The 22,258-nt window shown below is 37.8% G+C and overlaps 1 protein-coding gene across 1 annotated transcript in view; it reads left to right on the forward strand.

The window, feature by feature from the left end:
- EYS (eyes shut homolog) overlaps positions 1–22,258 on the forward strand; it is a 1,055,438-nt gene that overhangs the window by 879,762 nt on the left and 153,418 nt on the right. Inside the window, exon 40 of the mRNA XM_033002767.2 lies at positions 10,869–11,022. Within this exon, the coding sequence (XP_032858658.1) occupies positions 10,869–11,022 (154 nt within the window). The remainder of the gene's footprint in view (positions 1–10,868; positions 11,023–22,258) is intronic.

A 22,258-nucleotide genomic window follows, 5' to 3' on the forward strand; every position in this document is an offset into this window, starting at 1 on the left:
CTCTTCTACTGTCTTTATCATTTGAGTACTTCTTGGGTTTCTTCACATTAGGTGAGATTCTGAAGCATATTTCATCTTATCTGAACATAGACTTCTAAAACTACACAAAATAATTCTTCCTTCAAAAAACCTGTAACCGCATATAAAAGAAACTTTATAGACCAGTGACCTAAGACAGACATAGAAATCTGATCAAAGATGTTTGAAGCTGTTAGGTAAATCTTACCTGAGTCTTGATCTTTACCCACTTTAATTTGTAATGTGATATACTTCCAGGTATATCGTAACTATGAAGTTAAATAACAGAAAACAAAACAAAAAAAAACAAAAAAAAACAAAAACAAAACAAAAAAAAAAAAAAAAAGGAATCATTTTCAGTTTGTAAAATAATTAAAACATTCAAAACCAATGCATATATAAATTATAAATGTTTAATGTTCACTATCATAGGATAATTATTATTTCAATTTTTATCTAAATTATTTTGATCCCAACTGCATAGGATTATTACTCTTCAATTTTATCTTTAATTTATGTTTGTCTTTAATCTGAATTCTCATCATTTCGCTGCATGGAAGTCCTCTGCATTCTTAGCTAAGAGACTTTAGTTTTTGGCACCTGCAGAGATTTTTTTTTTTCTTTAAGTTTTCATGGGTTCTATTTCCTCTTACATGTTTGACATGGCATACGCATGCCTTAAAAAACTTCTTTGAGGATTTTCATTTTCCAAGGTAAAAGATTTCCATTTCCTACTGACATACATTCTTCTTGACTTCCACAGAGATATGAAGAAATGTTTGCCTCATAGTTTCACTTTCTAAATTTTTGCAACAAAAATTAAACCAAAAATGATTGGCTGTAATTTCAGACAGCTGAAACATTTTCTCTGATTTTGATTATCTGACTTGAATTATTATTCTCATAATAGAAGCCAGTCACTGAGGGGAGCTGCTCTGGAGCTGGCCCAATCCACAGCAGAGCAGCAGATCTTGGCGCGTAGGGGGTTTTCCTGAAGCAAGGATTTCCAGGGGAGTGAAGAGACCTGCCAGGAGCTGGCAGCTCTCTTTTGAGACACTGGCCAGGCCTGGGCATTACCAGAACAACCGTGGCCAGCCCCACACATACAAAGAGCAGCCTTGGGGTGTGCCAGCCACCAGGAGCATTGCAAACAGAGGAGGCAAACAGCCTCAGTCAGAGCATGGCGTGGCATGACAGTTAACATGGAAGGGCATGCAGGAAGGGCATAGTCACCCTATCAGCTCAAGAGGCGAGTTCAGTTGGTGGTCATCACTCTCTCAGAAGGAGCTTAGCTATGGTATCCACCCAGAAGAAAGCCATGTCCTCTACGCTCTCCAGAATGGATGTGGCAACCCTGACAGAGCTCCAATGAAAACATTCAGCCATCCAGGCCTCAGGCGGCAGGGAGTGCCAGTGCCTTTCACAGGTAGTGAATGGCAGTAGTGAGAACAGCTGTGAGGTGTTATCAGGTGAACAATCTGCTCAGCAGATTGATGGTTGGACTGTTTGATGGATGAGGAATTGGTTAGATGGTCTCATCCAGAGGGTAGTGGTCAATGGATCAATGTCCAGATGGAGAGCAGTGACAAGTGGTGTCCCTCAGGGGTCCATACTGGGAGCAGTACTGTTTAATATCTTCATCAATGACAGACAGTGGGATTGAGTGCACCATCAACAAGTTTGCCAATGACACCAAGCTGAGTGGTGCAGTTGACATGCCTGAGAGAAAGGATAACATCCAGAGGGACTAAGACAAGCTCAAGAAATGGGCATGTGTGAACCTCATAAGATTCAACAAGGCCAAGTGCAAGGTCCTGCACCTGGGTTGGGACAATCCTCAGTACCAATACAGGCTGGGGGATAAAGGTATTGAGAGCAGCTCTGTGGAGAAGGACTTAAGAGTACTGGTGGATGAAAAGTTGGACATTACCCGGAAATGTGAATTTTCAGCCCAGAAGCCCAACCACATCCTGGGATCCATCAAAAGAGTGGCCAGCAGGTCAAGGAAGATGATTCTCCCCTTCTAATCTGCTCTCATGAGATCCCAGATGGAGTACTGCATCCAGCTCTGGAGTCCACAGCACAGGAAAGACAGGGACATGTTGGAGGGGTTCCAGAGGAAGACCACACAAATTATCAGATGGATGGAACACCTCTGCTATAAGGAAAGACTGAGAGTTGTGCTTATTCATCCTGAAGAAGACAAGGCTCTGGGGAGACCTTATAGCAGCTTTCCAATACTTAAAGGGGGCTTATAAGAACGATGGGGACAAACATTTTAGCAGAGCCTGTTGTGATAGGACAAGGGGTAATAGTTTTGAATGGAAAAAAAGGTAGATTTAGACTAAATATAAGGAAGAAATTTTTTATTATGAGGGTGATGAAAAACTGGCAGAGGTTGTTCAGAGAGGTGGTAGATGCCCCATCTCTGGGAACATTCAGGGTCAGGTTGGATGGGGCTCTGAGCAACCTGATCTAGTTGAAGATGTCACTCACCCCTGCTCATGGCAGGGGGGTTGGACTAGATGAACTCTAAAGGTTCTTTCCAACCCAAACCATTCTATTATTCTATGTATTTTCATTTCTAAGTAATGTACTCATCCTGCATCTAACCTAACAGTTGTTCCGCTATCAGCTCACACTTTCTGTGGAAAATTGTTAATACAGTATTTTTGAGGTGTTTACAGAGATTTTGTTACAGCAGTATTTGAGCATTTCACATTCTTTAGAACATTTATCTTTGGACTTTCTGGAAAGATAGGGTGGTATTAATGGAGAACCGTGCATTTGTTTGTTTTCCAGTTACCCATACCTGAGATCTCCATGGACTGTTTCACATCTCTCTTGTCCCTTCATGCATTCAGAGAGGGAAAAGGGAGGGTCAGGATGCAGTGGTATGAGTTCAGTCTGACCCTGACACTGAGCTGGGACAGCTCTAGGAACTTGGGATGATTTTCGTGTGTTTTCTATAAGTCATTTTACTTGCTTTTTTTTAATTGGATCGGAGTAACACATCATACTTGTATTCCCATTCCCCTTTCTACCCCTAAAATGGGGCTTTACCTGACTTGCAAGGTTTCACTCTTGTAGTGATCACTAGGTTTTCATCCAAGGTTAGATTTCTGCTAAAAAAAAAAAAAAAATCCACAGACACAGAAATTAGTGGAGGACTGCATAACCTGTAGAACTCTGATACTGTATTTGACATTAGTTACATCTTTGTTTTACATTTCTACTTAGTCTTCCTCAGGCTCTTTTCCCCTTTCTATTGCACCAATTTCTTTCCCTTATTTTTGGACTTTCTTTTTTGTTCTACGTCTCTCTGGTAATTAGATTCTTTTTCTAAAAATACAAATGCTTGATATGATTGTCCATATCAGTATCCTTGCTTAGTTTTACATGAATGTAAAATACATTATATACATTTTTAAAATAAAATTCTCTCCAGTGTTTTGTGAATGAATACTATGTGCATATACAGATTATCCACAATTTTATAATTTATTATTTCTGTATGCAGACACCAAGCTCTTCTGTCAGATAAACATAATATCCTTCATGAGTTTATATTCTCCCTCTCTTCTTCCTTCATCCCTGCTTTTTGATCCTTGCTCTGTCTTTCGTATTCCCTTCTAACGACTTCAAAAGAGAAGCTGCCAATGACAGTTGTTCTCCTTTTAATAGTAATACAACTCCTGCTTCTGCTGCTGCTTTTTTGAAGCTGTGTTACCATCAAACAACAGAGAAATGAACTGTCAGGAGAAAGTCATCCTGAGGCTAGTGTACTTACTACGTACAGGAACTACAGAATTATAAACAAGGGTTAATATTCCTGACATTTTCGTATTCTGTTAATATTCTGATGTTAGCAATAGGTTGCAGTAAGTTTCACACATTCATAAAGTCCTCTGTCAAAAGCATTTTTAAAAATAGGAAGAAAATCACAGTGAGCTGCTTGTGTCAGGTGTATTTTACTAGAAAATAATTACATATTTTGGGTTTGGGTTTTTGTTGGTTGGTTGGTTGGGATTTTTTTAAATTAATCTACTTTCGGATCAATCATTTTACAAACACACCTGATTTTACCAGGTGGTGATGAGGTTACATCTACTTGTCTGGCAGATAATTAGTAAACATTTAATTACAGTGAGAAATCTCAGACAAGATTCTTTTGATATACAAATGGATTTGAATCAGAAAGTGTGCATAAGAAGAATATTGAAGTCAGAATCTTAAGGGAAAATGTGAAAGGATTAGAACTTGTATCTATCTTCACCTAATACACCAGCCAGTGAGGATCAAAAAAGACCTGTGCCTTCATCACTTGTTCATATTCATGCCATTTAAAATAAAGAGAAGTAAACACTTAAAAGTACTGATGCATTGTTGTAATATCTTTTAGTAGTTAATGTAAATACATATATAAATATATATACAGGAAAAATAAAATAAGTATATACAGAAACCAAGCCTACTTGTAGGCTAACTAATAGGCAGAATATGAGAATCAGTAATTGTGCTGGGCATGTCACTTTACTAAATCACACCATACTGTTGCTGAAAAGTATTTATTAGCAAGGATTTTATCAATGGTTGGTAGAGAGTAACAAATCCAAAGGACTAACTGTTGTTTATAGAGGCTGCCAAAAAATAGATTGTCTGTTAAAAACATGGGGAAAGAGATAGGATATAAGTGATTAATAGAATAGTACTACATATGTCAGAGGCAAAGAAATTAATCCAAGAATAACTTGTTTTCACATCATTTTTAATAGATTATAAACTATCATCTGTTTTAATACAAAGACAAATGTACTTACTTTCTTAATAATGATGTTTTTCTTAATTATTTTTAGTGTCTATTTAAGAAACATACAAATGATAACAGTCAATGGACTAAAAATATCTGTACTTTTTCAGTTACCTCTAAATTATTGGTGGAATGTGAGAAGATTTCTCTTGAAATATGTCAGGAGAAAAAGTTTGAAAATTTTGATGGTTTGATCCCAGAGGGTAACTGAACACCACGCATCTGCTCACTTCCCCCCATCCCCCTCAGGAATAGGAAGGAGGAAATAAAAGAAAAGGCTCGGGAATTGAGATAAGGACAGGGAGGGCTGAATCATCCATTATGGTCATGGCAAAAGAGAGACTTGATTGGGGAAGAAAAAGAACAACAATTTATTTCAGACACTAACAACAACAATGCTTAACAGAGTAGGACAGTGAGAAGCATTAACACATTTTAAAAACACCTTCCCCCCACTCCTCCCTTTCTTCTCAGGCTCAGCTTTGCTCCCAATTTCTCTACCTCCTACCCCGCAGTGGCACGGGGGGCACAGAATAGAGGGGTGTGGTCAGTCTGCCAGTTCTTCCTCCTCAGGGGGAGAACTCCCTGCATTCTTTCTAGGTTCTAGCATGATGCCCCTCTCATGGGAGAGAGTCCTCCACAAACTTTCTCTGACATGAGTCCTTCCCACAGGCTGGAGCACTTCCCCAGCTGTTTCAGAGTGGGTCACTCCTGTGTGTTGCAGTCCTCCCAGTGCCAAATTACAAGAGTGGGGACTTCCCACAGAGTCCCAGTCTTCTTCAGGTACAACCACCTGCTTCAGCATGGGATCTTCCACGGGATGCAGGTGGTTCTCTGGTCCACTGGTGACCTCCATGGGCTTCAGGGGGACCAGCCCCTGCCCTCTAACCACAGGCTGCAAGGGGGTCTCTTCACCGTCACATCCCCACCTTCCTCCTGCTCCTTTCCTCCACTGATCTTGGTGTTTGCATAGGTGTCCTCCTCCCAACTCCTCTTCACAACTCCAACTCCTCTCAGATTCCCCTTCTTAAATATGTTACCACAGAGGCTCAGCCACTGTCACTAATTGGCTCAGCCTTGGCACAACAGTGGGTTTGACATGGAGCCAGGGGGACTTCAGGAATCTTCTTCAGGAAGCCACTGCTGTAAAGCCCTCCCCTGCTACCAGAAACCACTGCCACAAACACAAGCCCAGCACAGTGATTACGTTTGTGCCAATAATGATTAGTCATCATTTGAGAAATATTTTTGTGTTGAATACAGTACTCATTCTTACAATTTTTTATTCTATTCCTTCTTGATTTTACTTGTTTGCATAATCTAATTTCATCAACATATCAAAGCAAATTGTGATATTTAGCCACAAAGCAAAATAAAATGCAGGTGATCATAAAAAACTGATACAGTTATACATTTCTACTTCATCATTTTCACTTTTAACAGAGTCAGCATAATGCTGTTCACAATTCTTTCAAGGGCAGATTGTTTAACTTATACTACATATGGTAGACTATAACTTCTGACAATTGGATTTCAGATATCACAGCCCATGTTTATAGCTTTCCTTAAGGATGCCAGCTCCTTTTTCATAAATTGTGCTCATAAATTATTTTCCTGTGCTCTCAGAAGCTCTAATCCCCAGATCTACCCATATTCTACTTACCCTCCTAAAATCAAAAATGGGCATTTCAGGCAATTCAGTCATAGTCTATTTGACTATTATTTCAGCTGTCATTCTCAAGCAGAGCATTTCACAGTATCCTTTCTCTGTGTCAAAGTGGTTTTGCCTAATAAAACTTAATCCCTTATTTTAATGGGAATTTAAATCTGTCTGTTCTAGATAGGCAACCTTTTGAACCCAGTGACCACTTGTTTGCCATCATACTAATGTACAAAAATAGCCTTCTTGCTTGCAGTTTCTTGTGAAAGAATGATTGTTGAGATCTGGTTTCTTTGACCTGATCCCCTCACGTAATCTCTAAAAAGGTCAAGATAAGTAATCTCTAATTTCATATGAGATTTTTTACTCAGATGGTTCCTCATCTCTATCTGTTCCTGGAATCTGTGTGTTTTGATTAAGACTCAGGCTTTTCCTATGAAGGCAACTTCTCACCATATATGCTGGGTAGCAGATATTCTTTTACACTGCCAAAACAAAATTCTCCTCATGTTCACTGTAGAAAGATGTAAAGGACTGTCCTTTCAAACGATCTCATACCTCCTAGCAGACAATATGAAGACTGCTATTGGTCACCTGGAAGTGTGACTTACAAGTACTCCCTAGACTGAAGTTTAAGCAGTAACACTCGCTGAAGTTTCAAGGAGTAATGCTACCTTTGGGAGACCTGTCTCAAATTTTTTACTTTACTAGGACTAATGAGGACATTTTTCCAAGTTTTCACTCATGGGCAATATGAATGGACAGACAGAGTCACTGGGAGACGAAACGTAAACTATTCATCTATAGCCTCACTTCTTCAAAACATGTTGTCAGCACATACATTCACAACCCTTGCCCACTTCATTCTCTCTGAATTCAGTGTAACTTACTGATTTACATATTGATAGAAATTAGAAATGCCTGGAACAACATGTTCAGGGAAGGGAGAAGAAGATAGGGAAACAAATGATGCACTATGTGCACATATCAGTTATGCTAGGGTTAAAAAACAGAGACTTTTTTTAACAGGGATAATGCTATATATTTTGAAAGAGAATTATCAAACTATTTTAGAAGGAAATTGTAAAAGCCAGAGGCATAAAATCCAGTCAAATTAAAGTAGTTTTGGAGTTAATTAGGTATTCAGAATATAAAATATGTCTAAGCATAAAAGACTTTCAGTAGGTCATCAGGATTTGTAACAGACTGAAGAAATGCTGTGTTGACTAGAAAGCTGCTCTCAAGGATGGAATTTACATTGTGAACTGTTTCTGTTATGAACTGTAAAAAATCAAATGATCAGGAAATTGCAAGCATTTGTTGCTTCTATCTGTTAAAATATATTATCTTTTCCCCTCTGTTTTGTCCTGCAAATTAAAGTTGATTATTTTCTCTTTACAAATTAGTAGGTTTTCCAATAGGGAGCTGTACTTCCACATTCTTTTTATGCTTCTGGATAAAAAAGTTAAAGGATATTCTAACTGTGGCCACCCCCAGCAGCTCCAGCCCTGAGAGTCCCCCCTACCCAGCTGCTTGAACCTAGCCCAGAGACTCAGGGGTCTTCGTCCCAGGCTGATGGACATGGCTGCTGCTTTCCCATGTGCAGGTTAAACCATGCAAAGTTAAGTGTGTATCCCAGAGACACACAGACATGTGCACACATGCAGACACACACAGAACATGACACAGTTGGCTACACAGGCTGCTGCAGGCATGGTTCTGCCTTCAACAACATCTGCCTGGAGAACTCACATAGAACGTGACTGTATAAAGCCAAGTCCTCTCCTCCTCTCTGTCTGGTAGAGATAGCAGTTCACTAGTGAAGGCACACACATGACACTTGCTAGATTGATAAGTGCATGCACATCCATGGATCCCCCAAGTAGCAACACAGCCCCATGTGCCCATTTGATATCCCTGCCCTAATCCCAGGCCTTCTTACCCACCCCACGGGTCTCCTACTTGCCTGCTTATGGACACATGTACTCACACACCTGTCCCCAGGCACTCCACATTTGGGAGTACCCCAAATACCATCATGGACCCTCTACCTATCTGATATCCATGCCTGGACCTGAAGTCTCCTGCTCACAGGTAATACATCTTGAAGTTTGTTAGCAAATACACTCACCTACACCCAGAAGCTGGCATGAGGTATACAAGCTGGGACCTGTCGTCCTACTCCAGGCACTGGCACCAAGTCCCTTGTTCGCTTCAATCACACCAGTCACTCTTAGTGACTGGAAGTCAAGACCCTCACCCACACCAACCGCTGGTACTGAGACCTGCATTTGGTTGCAGTTGCTGGAACCACAGGCCCAGGGATGTCTACACCCTTGGTCTGACTCCAGTTGCTGGCCCCAGATCCACTCATGCCTCTCTCATCAATTACTGGCACATAGTCCTTGCAGCTCCCCTCACACACCCACACAAAAACACACTTAAAGTTGTTTTTTGGGACACACAACATTAGTACCCCAGTGGTTGGTGGCTGAGACCCCCCAACTGCTCAGTCCCTGGCACTGAGTCTCCCACTGGTTCCACTAGCTGACACCACAGGCCAGTGTGCCTATAGCCTTGGTCTGACTCCAGTAGCTGACACCAAACCCACTCATGCTGGTCCTCCCAGAAGCTGGCACTCAGTTCTTGCAACACTCTAACCTGTTGGATAGAGATAGAGAATACACAGAGAGATAGATAAGAAAGGATTTAATAAGAACATAGGATAGACTGAGGCAGACAGGCATGCTGACCAACCCCATTTTGTATATGACCCTCCCCTTTTATCCTTCTTCACATCTGTTCCTTCTTTGTTCCTCCCCAGTTCCCTGTTTGTACACATCGCTTCATTGATTTGCACAGTTCCACCAACACAAACCTCCCCCAGTATCCTGGACCTCCAGCTGAAAAGTCCAAGTCGACACTCTTTGAAGTGATGCCTGAAGTTTCTTAATAGCCCATCCATTAGTGTTCCTGAAAAGACTGGTTACTTGTCGCTGTCACTGTTTATTTGTCATGTCTATGTTTTGCTTATTGCCGTCCCCTTTTCTTTATCGTCCCATTTTGACAGTGTCTTCAATCAGATAATCTCACTGAAATAAGCATTCCCACAATTCATATTCTTACAACTTAGTGTAATGGACCAGGTTTGGTTTCTGTTACTATCTCCATTTGTTTTTCAGGTTTGTGCCTCTTCATGTTTTGGTTTCCCCCTTTTCTTTTTCATCCTATTTGACAAGGTTGTTAATCGGATAACCTTAACGAAGCAAATGCTCTCTCCTACCGCATACCCTCATAAAAAGTTTATTTTTATGGTGTATGTGTTGTGTGTTTTTTCTTGACTCATCTATAGACAACTAATAGGAGATGTGCTCCAGACAAGCTGGAGAATTGGATACAAATATGAACCTGGAACTCAAGGTTCCAGGTTTCCAAACATTATGATTCTCTAAGTTAAGAACATGGTAATTTTATGCTCAAATACTGCTGAACAAATATATGCAATAAATTCAATTTCATGACCTAGTCTTTTTTATTTCAGTTAAATGGAGTAAAATACAGTGAAAAAAAACAGTTTAACATTTTAACAGTTTGTCTTAAAGGGGAATAAAAATTCTAAACAGGAACTGTGTCTTACCTTCTGTGAGAAGTAAATACAGTTAAATTCAAAGGGAAAATTCATAAATACCCATCCAAATTAATTTACAATTGTAGATGTCAGGTTTTTTTAAGTAGACAAACCATATGCTATCCATAGTTTAAATAAAAGTATTTTGCTGTCATATTTACAATATACTATTTAGTGAAAATGAACAAAGATTGAAAGGTTTTTTTTTAGATGTCTTTTTATTCTCAGTATGAACTGTACAAGTAACACAGTATGTCTAATGTTCTGTACGTATGAATTATTCTTCTCAAGTCTGAAATGTATCATTAATTGGGGAAGGTGAATTGTTCATAATCTTTACAGAGATTATAAAAAAATAGATGTTCTCTTATATTTATGAAAAGCTAAATGAAAAATTAAATCATGATATTATAGTATTTTTGTGATTTATTTTTAGCATCACTTTTGTCACCTTAATGATACTACTGGATACAGGGAAAAGTCCACTTTCAATTAATGTAAAGATCTCTGTAAGATTTATGCAAATACAGTGGTATAAAGGTAATTTTTTTTTAATTTGACCTGTTATCAGCTGTTGATACAGAGTTTAATTTTGTTCTCAAAGTCACTCAAGCAGAATCCTGTATATTGATAAAAGACTCCTCAATGTCACATAGGCATTATGACTGGCAATGGTATTACAGTAGTATGGAACATTTTTGGAAGGTCCTACACTTTCAGAAGTGTGACTGTCTCCATTTTTATTTTCAAAGCTAGTGAAAAGAATTTCGGAGAACAGTTTCTTCACTTGTATCTTGTGGAGGGAAGACCAACAGTTCGATTCAGCTGTGGAAACTCTCAGAACATTCTGACTGTATCTGTCAATCAATCCGTTAGCAGGGGTATACTCATCCCTATCACAATAAGGTAAGAATTTACCACTGTGTTATACTAAAGAGTTTTAGTCATATATACTGAGAAATAAAGTGTGACTTCACTTCTTTTTGACAATAAAAAGACAAGTCATATTGGAAAGCGAAATTGTGTGTATATTTGGAAACCTTTTTCATAAGGTACTGTCCTTGATTGAAAACACATTTTAGTTCACACACATTAGTTCAGTCCTTTGGAGAATTTATGAATCGTTCAAACTCCGTACACTTTTACAGATACAGATAAAGTCAGTTTGAGAACTGAAACAATTTAAATGTAACATTGGAGGTTACAAATAGGTAGCTCATAATTTATGCTTATTGAGTTATATGTTGGATAAATTAGATTTGTCATCAGAATTCTAGTGCTAAATATAGGACTAATTTATTGTTTAAGATGAAAAGTTAAAAATGGGCATGCTAACAACATCTCACAATTCAGTAAGCTGTCATATCTATATATGAAATTGTACTCTCAGCAGTATAAAATTATGACTGACCAGTACTGTAATTTTCCATTTAGTACACACAATTGTTCACAGAATGGTTAACTCCTAATTTTGGAAAAGGTATTGGTATTATGCCTTGATATTGGATTAACTCTTTTCCACTCATGGAATTTCACATATACAAGTTAGAAAAAAGGTAAGAATGAAATAATATAGGTGCTATGTTATATTTATATTAGTAACATTAAAATAGTGTTATTTAATGTTTACTTTAAAAATATTTTAGAAATCATTTTGATGGCCATATAAAATTTCGAGTTAATGTGATTAAGATGTTATTTCAGCTGTTATACAGTTAAAGTATCAGAGATAATTGCTGCACCTGAACTGTAAGCATTTGTGATGTGAGGGAATTATTGCACAAGTTATTAAATTAAAGGTAGCTTTAGCTAGGACCATTTTTGCTGTTAGAGGATGGTATATGAAGGAGACTGCAAAATTTACCCTGAAACGTGCACATCAGAGTTCTCAAAATTACCTTCTCACTACCAAAAAAGGAAAATAAAATCATCATCTGAAGATTTTTGTATTTGCCTTCTGAGCTGTTTCTGTATGTCGTTGTTTGAGCAAACCTCAAACCCAGGACACTGTATGATGTAAATGTAAAATTCTAAAATGTTCCTCATGCCAGGATGTTTGATGATCTGAGTATATAGAGTAGATTGATATGGGAAGACTATTTAGGCTTTTTCTGGTTTGATTTTATGCTCACCCTATAAGCTTTACCATATTCTTTTAGAAACAAACTTGTTAGAATATAAATGTAAAACCTCTTTTCAATATATGGAAGGATGAAAGGATCTACTGTTTAACAAACTGTTTCTTTTCCATCTTCTTCTCAGACACAGGTCTGTGCATTACTCTTATACTCCATTTAAAACAGGTTTTTTTTCCTTTTATTCTATATTATTATTAATGCCTATTATTAATGAAACAAAATCACATAGCATACATTCAAATCTAATTACTTGTTACCTGACAGTCTATTTTAGGATCTTTGTACAAATTGTTAATGATATAAAATTTACAAAGAAAATTCTATCCCTTCCTTTCCCTGTGAGCCAGCAGGTAAAGAATTTTTTTTCTCTTAGAAAATACTTCATAGAAATATACGGCTCAATACTAGCAAATGATTCTAAGTTTGTTTTTTAATCTCAGAGACTACTGTTATGTGAGACATTGGTCAGCTAATTGTCTGCACTCTATTAGCTGTATTAGCATTGTCTCTGCTTCATAACATTAAACATTAAAATGCTGTACAGATTTCAAAGCCTAATAATATTTTAGCAACAAATACAAATAAATAGCATTGAAAAGATTGATTCTAGTTATAGAGTTCAAGTTCACACTGCAAAATAAATTTCTATCCCTCTTTTTTTATCTTAAAACTAAGACTTACATATTTATGGCTTTATTCTCCATGTTGTTACACTAAAAAGTAATGTCAGTTCAATTTACACATTACCATTGTTTACTGGAATTTATACTGCTATCTTTAAAACAGTGGCATACTAAATAACTTACAAGGTGTGATTGTAGACTGTGACTGGTGGGGATTTACATGCCCCTGAGTTTATGGACTTGGCCTTCAAAATGACTAGTGATTATTCTTGTGAGTCCTTCTAAAACGTAGAGAGAGCAGTATATCTTTCACCAAGCAGCAATAACATTGCAATCCTTCAGCAATCATCCTTAGCCTCTGACAAAGAAAAAAACAAACTTTACAAGGCATTTGTAGCCCCACGGGATCTTGTATCACAGGCTATAAAATATGAATCCATGACAAAACTGTTGATTTGTGTTCTCTTAGTGGCTGTTGAAGATAGATAACTCTACCTGTATATTTTACCTGCAAAATTAATGAGTTTTTTTTCCCTGTAATGCAGGAAAAGAGACAAAGACTGGAATAAATAACTATTTTTGTTACTGTTTGAAAATGCTCCAACTGGGAGGCAATATTTCTGTTAAATTTTAGTTTAAATCAGTCTATAAGATAGTATTTGACAGAAATTCCAGTTCTGGATGGAACTATGGCTCCCATGGGTAAACAGTGTAATTAACATGACCCATAATATCTATAGAAGCAGATTTTTGTCTTCTCAAACATTTTATTTCTAAATCCACCATGTACAGGAAGCTAAGATATCCCCATAATTTACAGCTATTACTTTCTCTTATATATAATTAGTTTCCTTAGACATGGCCACTTCTTTCAAACCTGACAAAGATTAAATAAGTTTTAAATGTTCAGTCAGTTTCTTTACGGTCCTTGTGAAATGACAGTTTTATAGAAAAAAAAAAAAAAAACAAAAAAAACCAAAACAATAAAACTCTGATTGCTTACTTTTTTTGCCTTGCCTAAAGAAAATAGAGACCTGTTTCAGTGCAGTTTTGTTCATTGCTTCCATTTGTGTTTATTTTAGAATGACTTGATTGCTGGTATTGAAAATATGTATTTGTTTCGGTTTAATTTTTTGTGATTTCATAACTGAGATTGTATTGATCTTTTTGGTTAAAGCTTTGAGCACATACTTGACATGTAGTTTGGATTGCTTTTATGGATTTGTTCCTTAAGCTTATTCAAAGAACATTAGTTAAACACATTTCATTCCATGTGTGATTTCTGAAATGTGTTTTCCTGATTCAAAATTTGCTGTAAGTTATTTATAGTTAAAGTGATATGACTGTCACTGAGGCAAGATGGTGTTTCTTCAGTTCAGTGATTGAAGGAAAGTAACTTTAACAAGCAAGAGATTGAGATAATCAAGTCACCAGGATTTTTAATTTTCTAGATAGTGGGATGGATTTTGTCTTTTAGAGTAGGAATACCGATTTTTTTTTTTTAGACATCTTACATTTTTCTTCTCTAAATATTAATTTTTTAAACTATATTTCCTTAAAAAGTTTAGATTGTCCATTCTTGACAGTGATGGGGTACACCATATTCTGTTTCGAAGATTTTAGGCAAGCATTAATTAAAATATTACCTGTTTAGGATAGTATCACTCTTTCCCAATTTATTTACCTGCAAAATTGTCAGACATTTGCTCTGGAATTTAATGAATACCATGCTCGTCCCCACAGAGCTTTATCATTGTATTATGTACATTAATATTTCATGTATCTTCCAAGTGAACATATTGAATGTAGTTGTTTCCAGTTTTCTGTCACACTTTAATTAGTGGCATGTATATAAACATTTACTGCTGGCTGAGAAAGGCACCTTTAGCTGTCCATAAAAGCATTTATTTGTTAAATAAATTATTCAGTTAGTGTTGTTTAGCCAACTCTAGCCTAGACCATACCGTGGTACAGAAGCTACTGAAGTTTATTATTTGGTCTTCACACTTCAAAAACAGATGGCACGTTCTGAACTGTGAAAATCCTCAGCATGCTTTTGTACCTCTGTTTTGCCGATTGACGGGGCTATCACAAAGGACACAGGCACCAAGATAAAGAAATGGGCTTATTTTACTTTAGTTTACAGCAGCAGAAAGAATAAGCAAGGTAATGCACCTAGTCATTACTACATAAAGCTGGCTATAGTGATTAAGAAAGATACATCACCAATTGCCCTCACACTTTACCATCACCCCGACCCGTGCATCAGCTGGGGAGCCCTGTCACAGCGGAGGGTCGGAGAGCCTTTCCCGGCAATTGGGAAGTCCCACGCAGGGCGTCCGCTCGTAGGTGGGGTCTCCGTCTGTGCTGTGAGAGGGCCCGGCTTTTATACAGTTTAACAAACAAGTCTATACAAAATGCACGGGAGATATCTGGTAGATTGACGTGCCTCACTCAGGCATGTCCGGATCTGGCCAGGATCTGGGCACGTCTGAGGAGTTTCTGTTTTTCTTTACATTTGGGACTTGTAGTTACTTCCTGCTGTTTACTTACAGTTTTCAGGGATTGTTCCCAGGGTGTCATTTCATGCTGATAAGATGCTGATTGCTTCATGCTGCTAATGACATGCTGGTTGCTTCATGCTGCTGATAAGGTGCTGGTTGCTGGTCGGGGAATTCAGTCAGAAGTCAACTTTGGTTTGAGGCCTATTGTTTAGGCCTTTTTTGTTTCAACCTCCACATGGAATCTTTGGCAAGACGTAATGTACTGAGTGTCCATGTTTTACCTACACTTCCGCTTCCTGCTTTTCCACAGAAGAAAGAGTTGTCTGAACTGATCTTATGTTTTTTATTACATGTGCATTCTGGAAATGTGTTTATAAAAAGAATACGTAAAACACTATCCATATAATCTGTTGGCTCATTTTAAGTCACGGGGTTTACTTATTTCATTTCATCATTCAGAGTTATATATATTTTCATATCAGTGCACACTTTTAAGTCATCATTTTATTAGTATTTGCATGTGCTGGGTACTCTGATTAGTGTGCAAGTATTACTGAAAATTACATTAAATCAATAAAACAAATAAATACTAGTTCTCTGATGTTTTTCTATTGTTTCCAATATTACCAGTTATCTAGGAATACAGGAACTTTTTGTTTGATGATTTGGAAATATCTGAGCAACTCTTTGTGAACATCAGTGGCTTTGTATCTGAACAGGTATATAGTGTAGCCTATAATTGTGATGGATGGAAGATATTTTCTTGTCTTCAAATACTCCTAAGCTTCATACTTGCAATACTGAGTCCCAACATAATCAATTACGTGATGAATGAGAAATTGAAAGGTGTTTTGGTAGGTAACTTGAGCCAACATGATGCAATATTGCCATCATCTTATCATACCTCCCCTTTCCAAAATTCTTTGAAGATTAACAGTCAAAACAGTCTGGGAGAGACTTAAGAACTGCTATTCTATCATATAAATTTATAAATAGATAAAGAAAACACATTTAGATGTGTTTTTTAAATGGAATATCTTACACACTGTACATTATAATTTTGAATTTTAAGTCTTTACATACATGAATCATACCCATATGCATGCTGTGTTGCATAAAACTGGAAATGCTGTAGGACATTAAGTCTATTTAATAAATTTTTAATTAAATTTTGAATTACTTTTAGAATGACCATATATACACCTACACACATTTTTACTTACTGGATTTTCTATAGAAATTGCAAATCATGATAACTCAGCATAAGTCTTAGTGGGACAAAACCTAAAAATGTCTTTCACATAGATTATTTTCCACTGAAATTATTTGCAGTTGGTGGTGTTTTATCAGACTTTGTAAAGAGAGCAGTGGACTCAGTTCAGTTTGTAATATATATCTATTTCATAAAATCATCATCACATTTACCACTATAAGGTAGGAAGGTTTGTGCAATGTATGCATATATGATGTTTGTTCTCTGCAAACCTCAATCCTAGTTCCATCAATCCAGCAGTTACAGTTTTACCTAGGTAAATCACTACATCTTTTATTCAGTCTCAAAAGTAGCCCCATAATACGCTGTGCTGGGTTTCTGTGGCACGGTTTTTGATAGCGGGGGAGAGGGTTACAGCAGTGGCCCCCTGTGAGAAGCTTCTTGAAATCTCCCCCAGCTCCAAGTCATACACACCTCTGGCCAGGGCCGAGCCAATCAGCAACGATTGCTGTGCCTCTGCGATAAAGTATTTAAGAAGGGGAACATGGTGCGTGGTTGCTGGGGGACTTGTGAGGAGGAGTTAGGAGAAGGATGAACACCAAGGTCAGTGGAAGGAAAGAGAAGGATGTCGCAGAGTTGCACTGGAGCAGAGACCCTTGTATCCTGTGGTGAGATGGTAGGGCTGCCCACCCTGCAACACATGGAGGTCCGCAGTGGAGTAGAGACTGACTTGAAGCCTGTGGAGAATCCATTTCTACTTCATTCTCTCCTTCCAATTCCTGATATGGTGAAGGGGTGAATGAACAGCTGTGTGGTGCTCAGTTGCCCTCTGGGCTCAAACCACAACATACATGCATTACATCAAACTAATGCATATAAATTCTTGTATATGCAATTAGAATTGAGAATTTGGTGGAATATTTGAATCAACCAGTTAAATTATTCTGTGTAGCCTCCTAGATGAAATAACTCAAATAGGAGAATGGATTATCTTAAAGAGTATAGAAACAATTACTTTTTGGTTTTGCTTCAATTTCAGATTTTGTGTTTGATCAGAACATTCAGTGTGTTTGGAAATGTATGTTACTGTCTGAAACAATGTTTTTGGCTTTCATTCATCAACAGTATTCAGTATTTCATCAGTGATTTATCAAAGCAAACAAACCAACTGCTATGGCTATTCAAGCTCATTAGCTACTGACTTGAAGAGCAGATGTTTGAATTCCTGTACTCTTCATGCTCTGGCTTAAATTAGTTCTTAAGTTATCTGAACTTACAGGAGTATCTCAAGAACACAGAAACACTGAATCACATGATTGTTTAGGTTAGAAGGGACTTCCTGACATCATCCTGTCTAACACTTCTGCTCAAGCAGGGTCACATAGAGTATGTACGGCCATGTCCAGTCAGGTTTTGAACATCTGAAAGAGGCTCCAGTCCCTATTCATCTTTCTGGCCTTTTGTTGAACTCGTTCCAGTAAGTCCATATTTTTCTTGTACTGGGGAGCCCAGAACTGGATACATCATTCCAGATGTGGTCTCAGTAGTGAAGAACAGAGCGGGAAAATTGCCTCCTTTGACCTGAAGGACATTCTTGCCAGTAAAGACTGAGGTAAAGAAGGCACTATCTCAGCCTTTTCCAGGTCCTTTTTCAGCATATCGTCTTCCCCATTCAGCAATGAGCTCACACTTTCCTAAGTCTTCCTTTTGCTGTTCTTGTAGAAACCTTTCTTGTTGCCCTACATGTCACTTGCCATAGTCAAGTCCAGGTCAGCCTTAGTTTTCCTAACCCTATCCCTGAAAGATCAGACAGCAACGTTATACTACTCCTGGATCACCTGCCCGTGCTTCCATGCCTTATGCACTTCATTTTTATGTCTGAGGTGAATTGGAAGCTCCTTGTTCAGCACGCAGGCCTCCTAATGCATTTGCTTGATTTCTACTTGTTGGAATGGGCCTTTCTTGAGATTTTAGGAGGTGATATTTGAATATCAACCAGGTGTCCAAGATCACTCTTCTCTCCAGAGCCGTATCTCATGGGTTTCTTCCAAAGAGATCCCTGAAGAGACCAAAGTCTGTTCTCTGACATCCAGGGTTATGCTCCTGATTTTTACTGTGCTCAATCCTCTTAGGATCCTAGATTCTACCATTCCATGATCACTGCAGCCAAGGCTGCTTCTGACATTCATACCTTCAACCAGTTCTTCTTTGTTTGTAAGTATCAGGTCCAGCAGAGCACCTGCACTTATTTGTTCCTTGATCACCTGTGCCATGAGTTTGTCAATGCATTCTAGAAATCTCCTAGAGGACTTGAGTTATGTTATGTTGTCGCTCCAGCAGGTAACTAAGTGGTTAAGATAACTCTGATTCTAGTCCAAAAATTCTGCCAGAAACTTTTGCATCTGTGTCTCAGTTAGGTCATGACCAGATTGATTTTTTCATTCTGTTATGAAAAAACAGTAGATCCCATTGGATTTGGTGATCTTTGTCTCCTCAACATAGACAAAGCTTAGAAGAATCATAGAATTGTGGAATCATACGGGTTGGAAAAGACCTTTAAGATCATCAAGTCCAACTGCAAACCTAACACTGCCAAGTCCACCACTAAACCATGTACCTAAGTGTCACAGCTACACATCTTTTAAATGCCTCCAGGGATGGTGAGTCAACCACTTCCCTGGGCAGCCTCTTCCAATGTTTGATAACGCTTTTAGTGAAGAAATTTTTCATAATGTCCAATCTTAACCTCCCCTGGTTCAACTTGGGGCCATTTCTTCTTGTCCTATTGCTTGTTACCTGGGAAAAGAGACAAACACGCACTTCACTACAACATCCTTTCAGGTAGTTGTAGAGAGCGATAGGGTGTCACCTGAGCCTCCTTTTCTCCAGGCTAAACCACCGCAGTTCCCTCAGCTGCTCCTTGTAAGACTTTTGCTCTAGACCCTTCAACAGCTTCATTGCCCTTCTCTAGCACCTCAGTGTCTTTGTTGTAGTGAGGGGCCCAAAACTGAACACAGTATTCGAGGTGTGGCCTCACCAGTGCCAAGTACAGGAGGCCAATCATTTCCCTGGTCCTGCTGGCCACACTATTTCTGATACAAGCCAGGATTCTATTGGTCTTCTTGGCCACCTGGGCACACTGCTGGCTCATATTAAGATGGCTGTCGACCAACAACCCCAGGTCCTTTTCCACTGGGCAGATTCCAGCCACTCTTCCCAACATCTGTAGCATTGCATGGGGCGGTTGTGACCCAAGCACAAGATCTGGCACTGAGCCTTGTTGAACCCCATACAATTGGCCTTGGCCCATTGATCCAGCCTGTCCAGGTCCCTCTGTAGAGCCTTTCTAACCTTGAGCAGATTATCACTCCCACCCAACTTAGTGTCATCTTCAAACTGACTGAGGGTGCCCTCGACCCCCTCATCTAGATCACTGATAAAGGTATTAGAGCTGGCCCCAATATTGAGCCCTCGGAAATACCACTTGTGACCAGCCACCAACTGGATTTAACTCCATTCACCGCCAGTCTTTGGGCTTGGCAAAGCTTGTGCAAGCTGTGTGCAGCTAGCTTTTCCAGGACAGTGCTGTGGGAAATGGTGTCAAATGCTTTACTAAAGTCTAGGTAAACAACGTCCACAGCCTTTTCCTCATCCACTAATAGTATTTCTACGGTTAATGCTTTCAGTCTACAGTCTTATTAGTTCCATACAGAACATAATAACTTAACAACTCTCTTTTTCATTTTTTTTTTTTTCCTACAGTTACACTCAACATAGGCAATTCACTGAGCTTTTTATGGCAGCTGTGTTAAGAGGAGGCCAGAATTGTCACGTGCTTTGGCCATGTTTGTTTTAGTTTTTTTTTTACCCTTGAACAATGTGATTTTTAGAATGCAATTATGATGTTATTTTTATTTTTATAATTCCTAGCTGGGTAGATTTATTCTCATATGAAATTGAATTTCCATCATTAATTGGTTTATTCCCGATGTGGCTTACCACAGACCAGTTCATAGTGTATGGAGTTGCAATGCTTTAATCTTTCCATTCATAGTATGTCATTCTACTTTTATCTCAGATAAGAGAATTATATCACTAGAGAAGTGATATGTGCTGTGTTTTCTTATTTGCAAGTTAAGGAGCTGCATTAAATATCATTTGAGTACCTGCAAGGATGTGTAGGCCAGAAGCTAAAACAACTGATGGAAAACTGCATTAAAGAAGGTTTAACCAGTTGTGTTGCTAGGTGTGAGTTACCTTCAGTCTCTTTCAAATACATTCATATCAATATAAATTTTTAAATGTGAACTGTAGCAACAGTTCAGTAAAATTGAGTAGCATAGTATAGCCTGTCAGCTACCTTTCCTGAAGTGGCAGGCATCCAGAACTCTTTTCACATTTGTGGGCATCATCACCCTTCATCATACTGAACTGGACTTTGAGTCACAGGTGGAACCGCAGAGGTAACAGAAAAAAAAAAAAAAAAAAAATATATATATATATATATATATACTGTATTTCAAAGATAAAGATATTGAAAAAATATGAGGCTGTTGATTATTTATGCTATTTAAGAAAAAATCTAATGAGTTGTATTCACTCCATCTAAACTTACTTGCTTTCAAATTAGATATCTAGTCCAAAGGAGTTTGTATAACTATGTGGAATGATGGCAAAAATTAAAAATTCATACAATACTCAGGCTATTATTGCTCACTAGGCCTTTTTGCCATTCAGCTAAAAGTTGACAGCTTGTCTTTAAGTTACCTACCTTCATTGAAATATAGAGGTCAGTGATAAATTATGAATATTCTGAAAATATAAAAGAACAGGCTTGCAAAATAAAATTTATCTCTTTCTCACAATCTTTTTTTCTGCACTGATAACCCCTTCTTTCTGTTGCAATTACTGCAATTTCAAATCTACTTGAAAACTCAAGGTTGTGAACCATAATGATAAATGGAATACATTTTATGAATTTCTGTAGTACCATGAAAAATAATAGTATAATCAGGAACAAAGTTATCTGAATTTGAAACAACTTTCTATTTCTTAAGTCCTGTTAGTATGGTGCACCTTCCAATCTCTTGTTGAATGCAGAATTTAAAAAATTAGATTTTGTTGGTAATTTTATGTAATTAAATTTTATGTTAAATTTGGCATTCTGGTAAATCAAATTCTGTCTGGGGGCAAATGCTGACTTTTAACTCAAAAAGATGCTCTGAACTTGAGCTAGAAATTGACATAGTAAATTCTTGTCTGCCCTTCAGTGACCAGAAAAAAGAGAGGGCATAATTTAACCTCTATTCCTCAAGGTATCATCCACCAGAATTTAAACTTTTTGCTTGATAGAATAAGAGATGTTACAGATGACTGTATTCCCTATAAAAAACAAGGATAGCTGTTATTTTTACCTATATTATTATATGGTTTAAGAATCACAGAATCTATGATTCTATATTATTAACTAAAAACGTAACATACTTCAGTTGTATTGCCAATGCTGTTAGAGTGTATTTATAATTATAAGCATGTTCAATTTAGCATAATAAAGCAAAATCAGGTAACAAAAAACATCACAGTAACTTTCATAGTAGTTTATTTTGGATTGTATGTACGTTTCTAGGATGAAATAGCTCATCCTAAAAAAAGAGATGACTGGTA

This window comes from Tyto alba, unplaced genomic scaffold (assembly GCF_018691265.1).
Source record: "Tyto alba isolate M040663 unplaced genomic scaffold, T.alba_DEE_v4.0 Super-Scaffold_40, whole genome shotgun sequence".
Taxonomy (NCBI): Eukaryota; Metazoa; Chordata; class Aves; order Strigiformes; family Tytonidae; genus Tyto; species Tyto alba.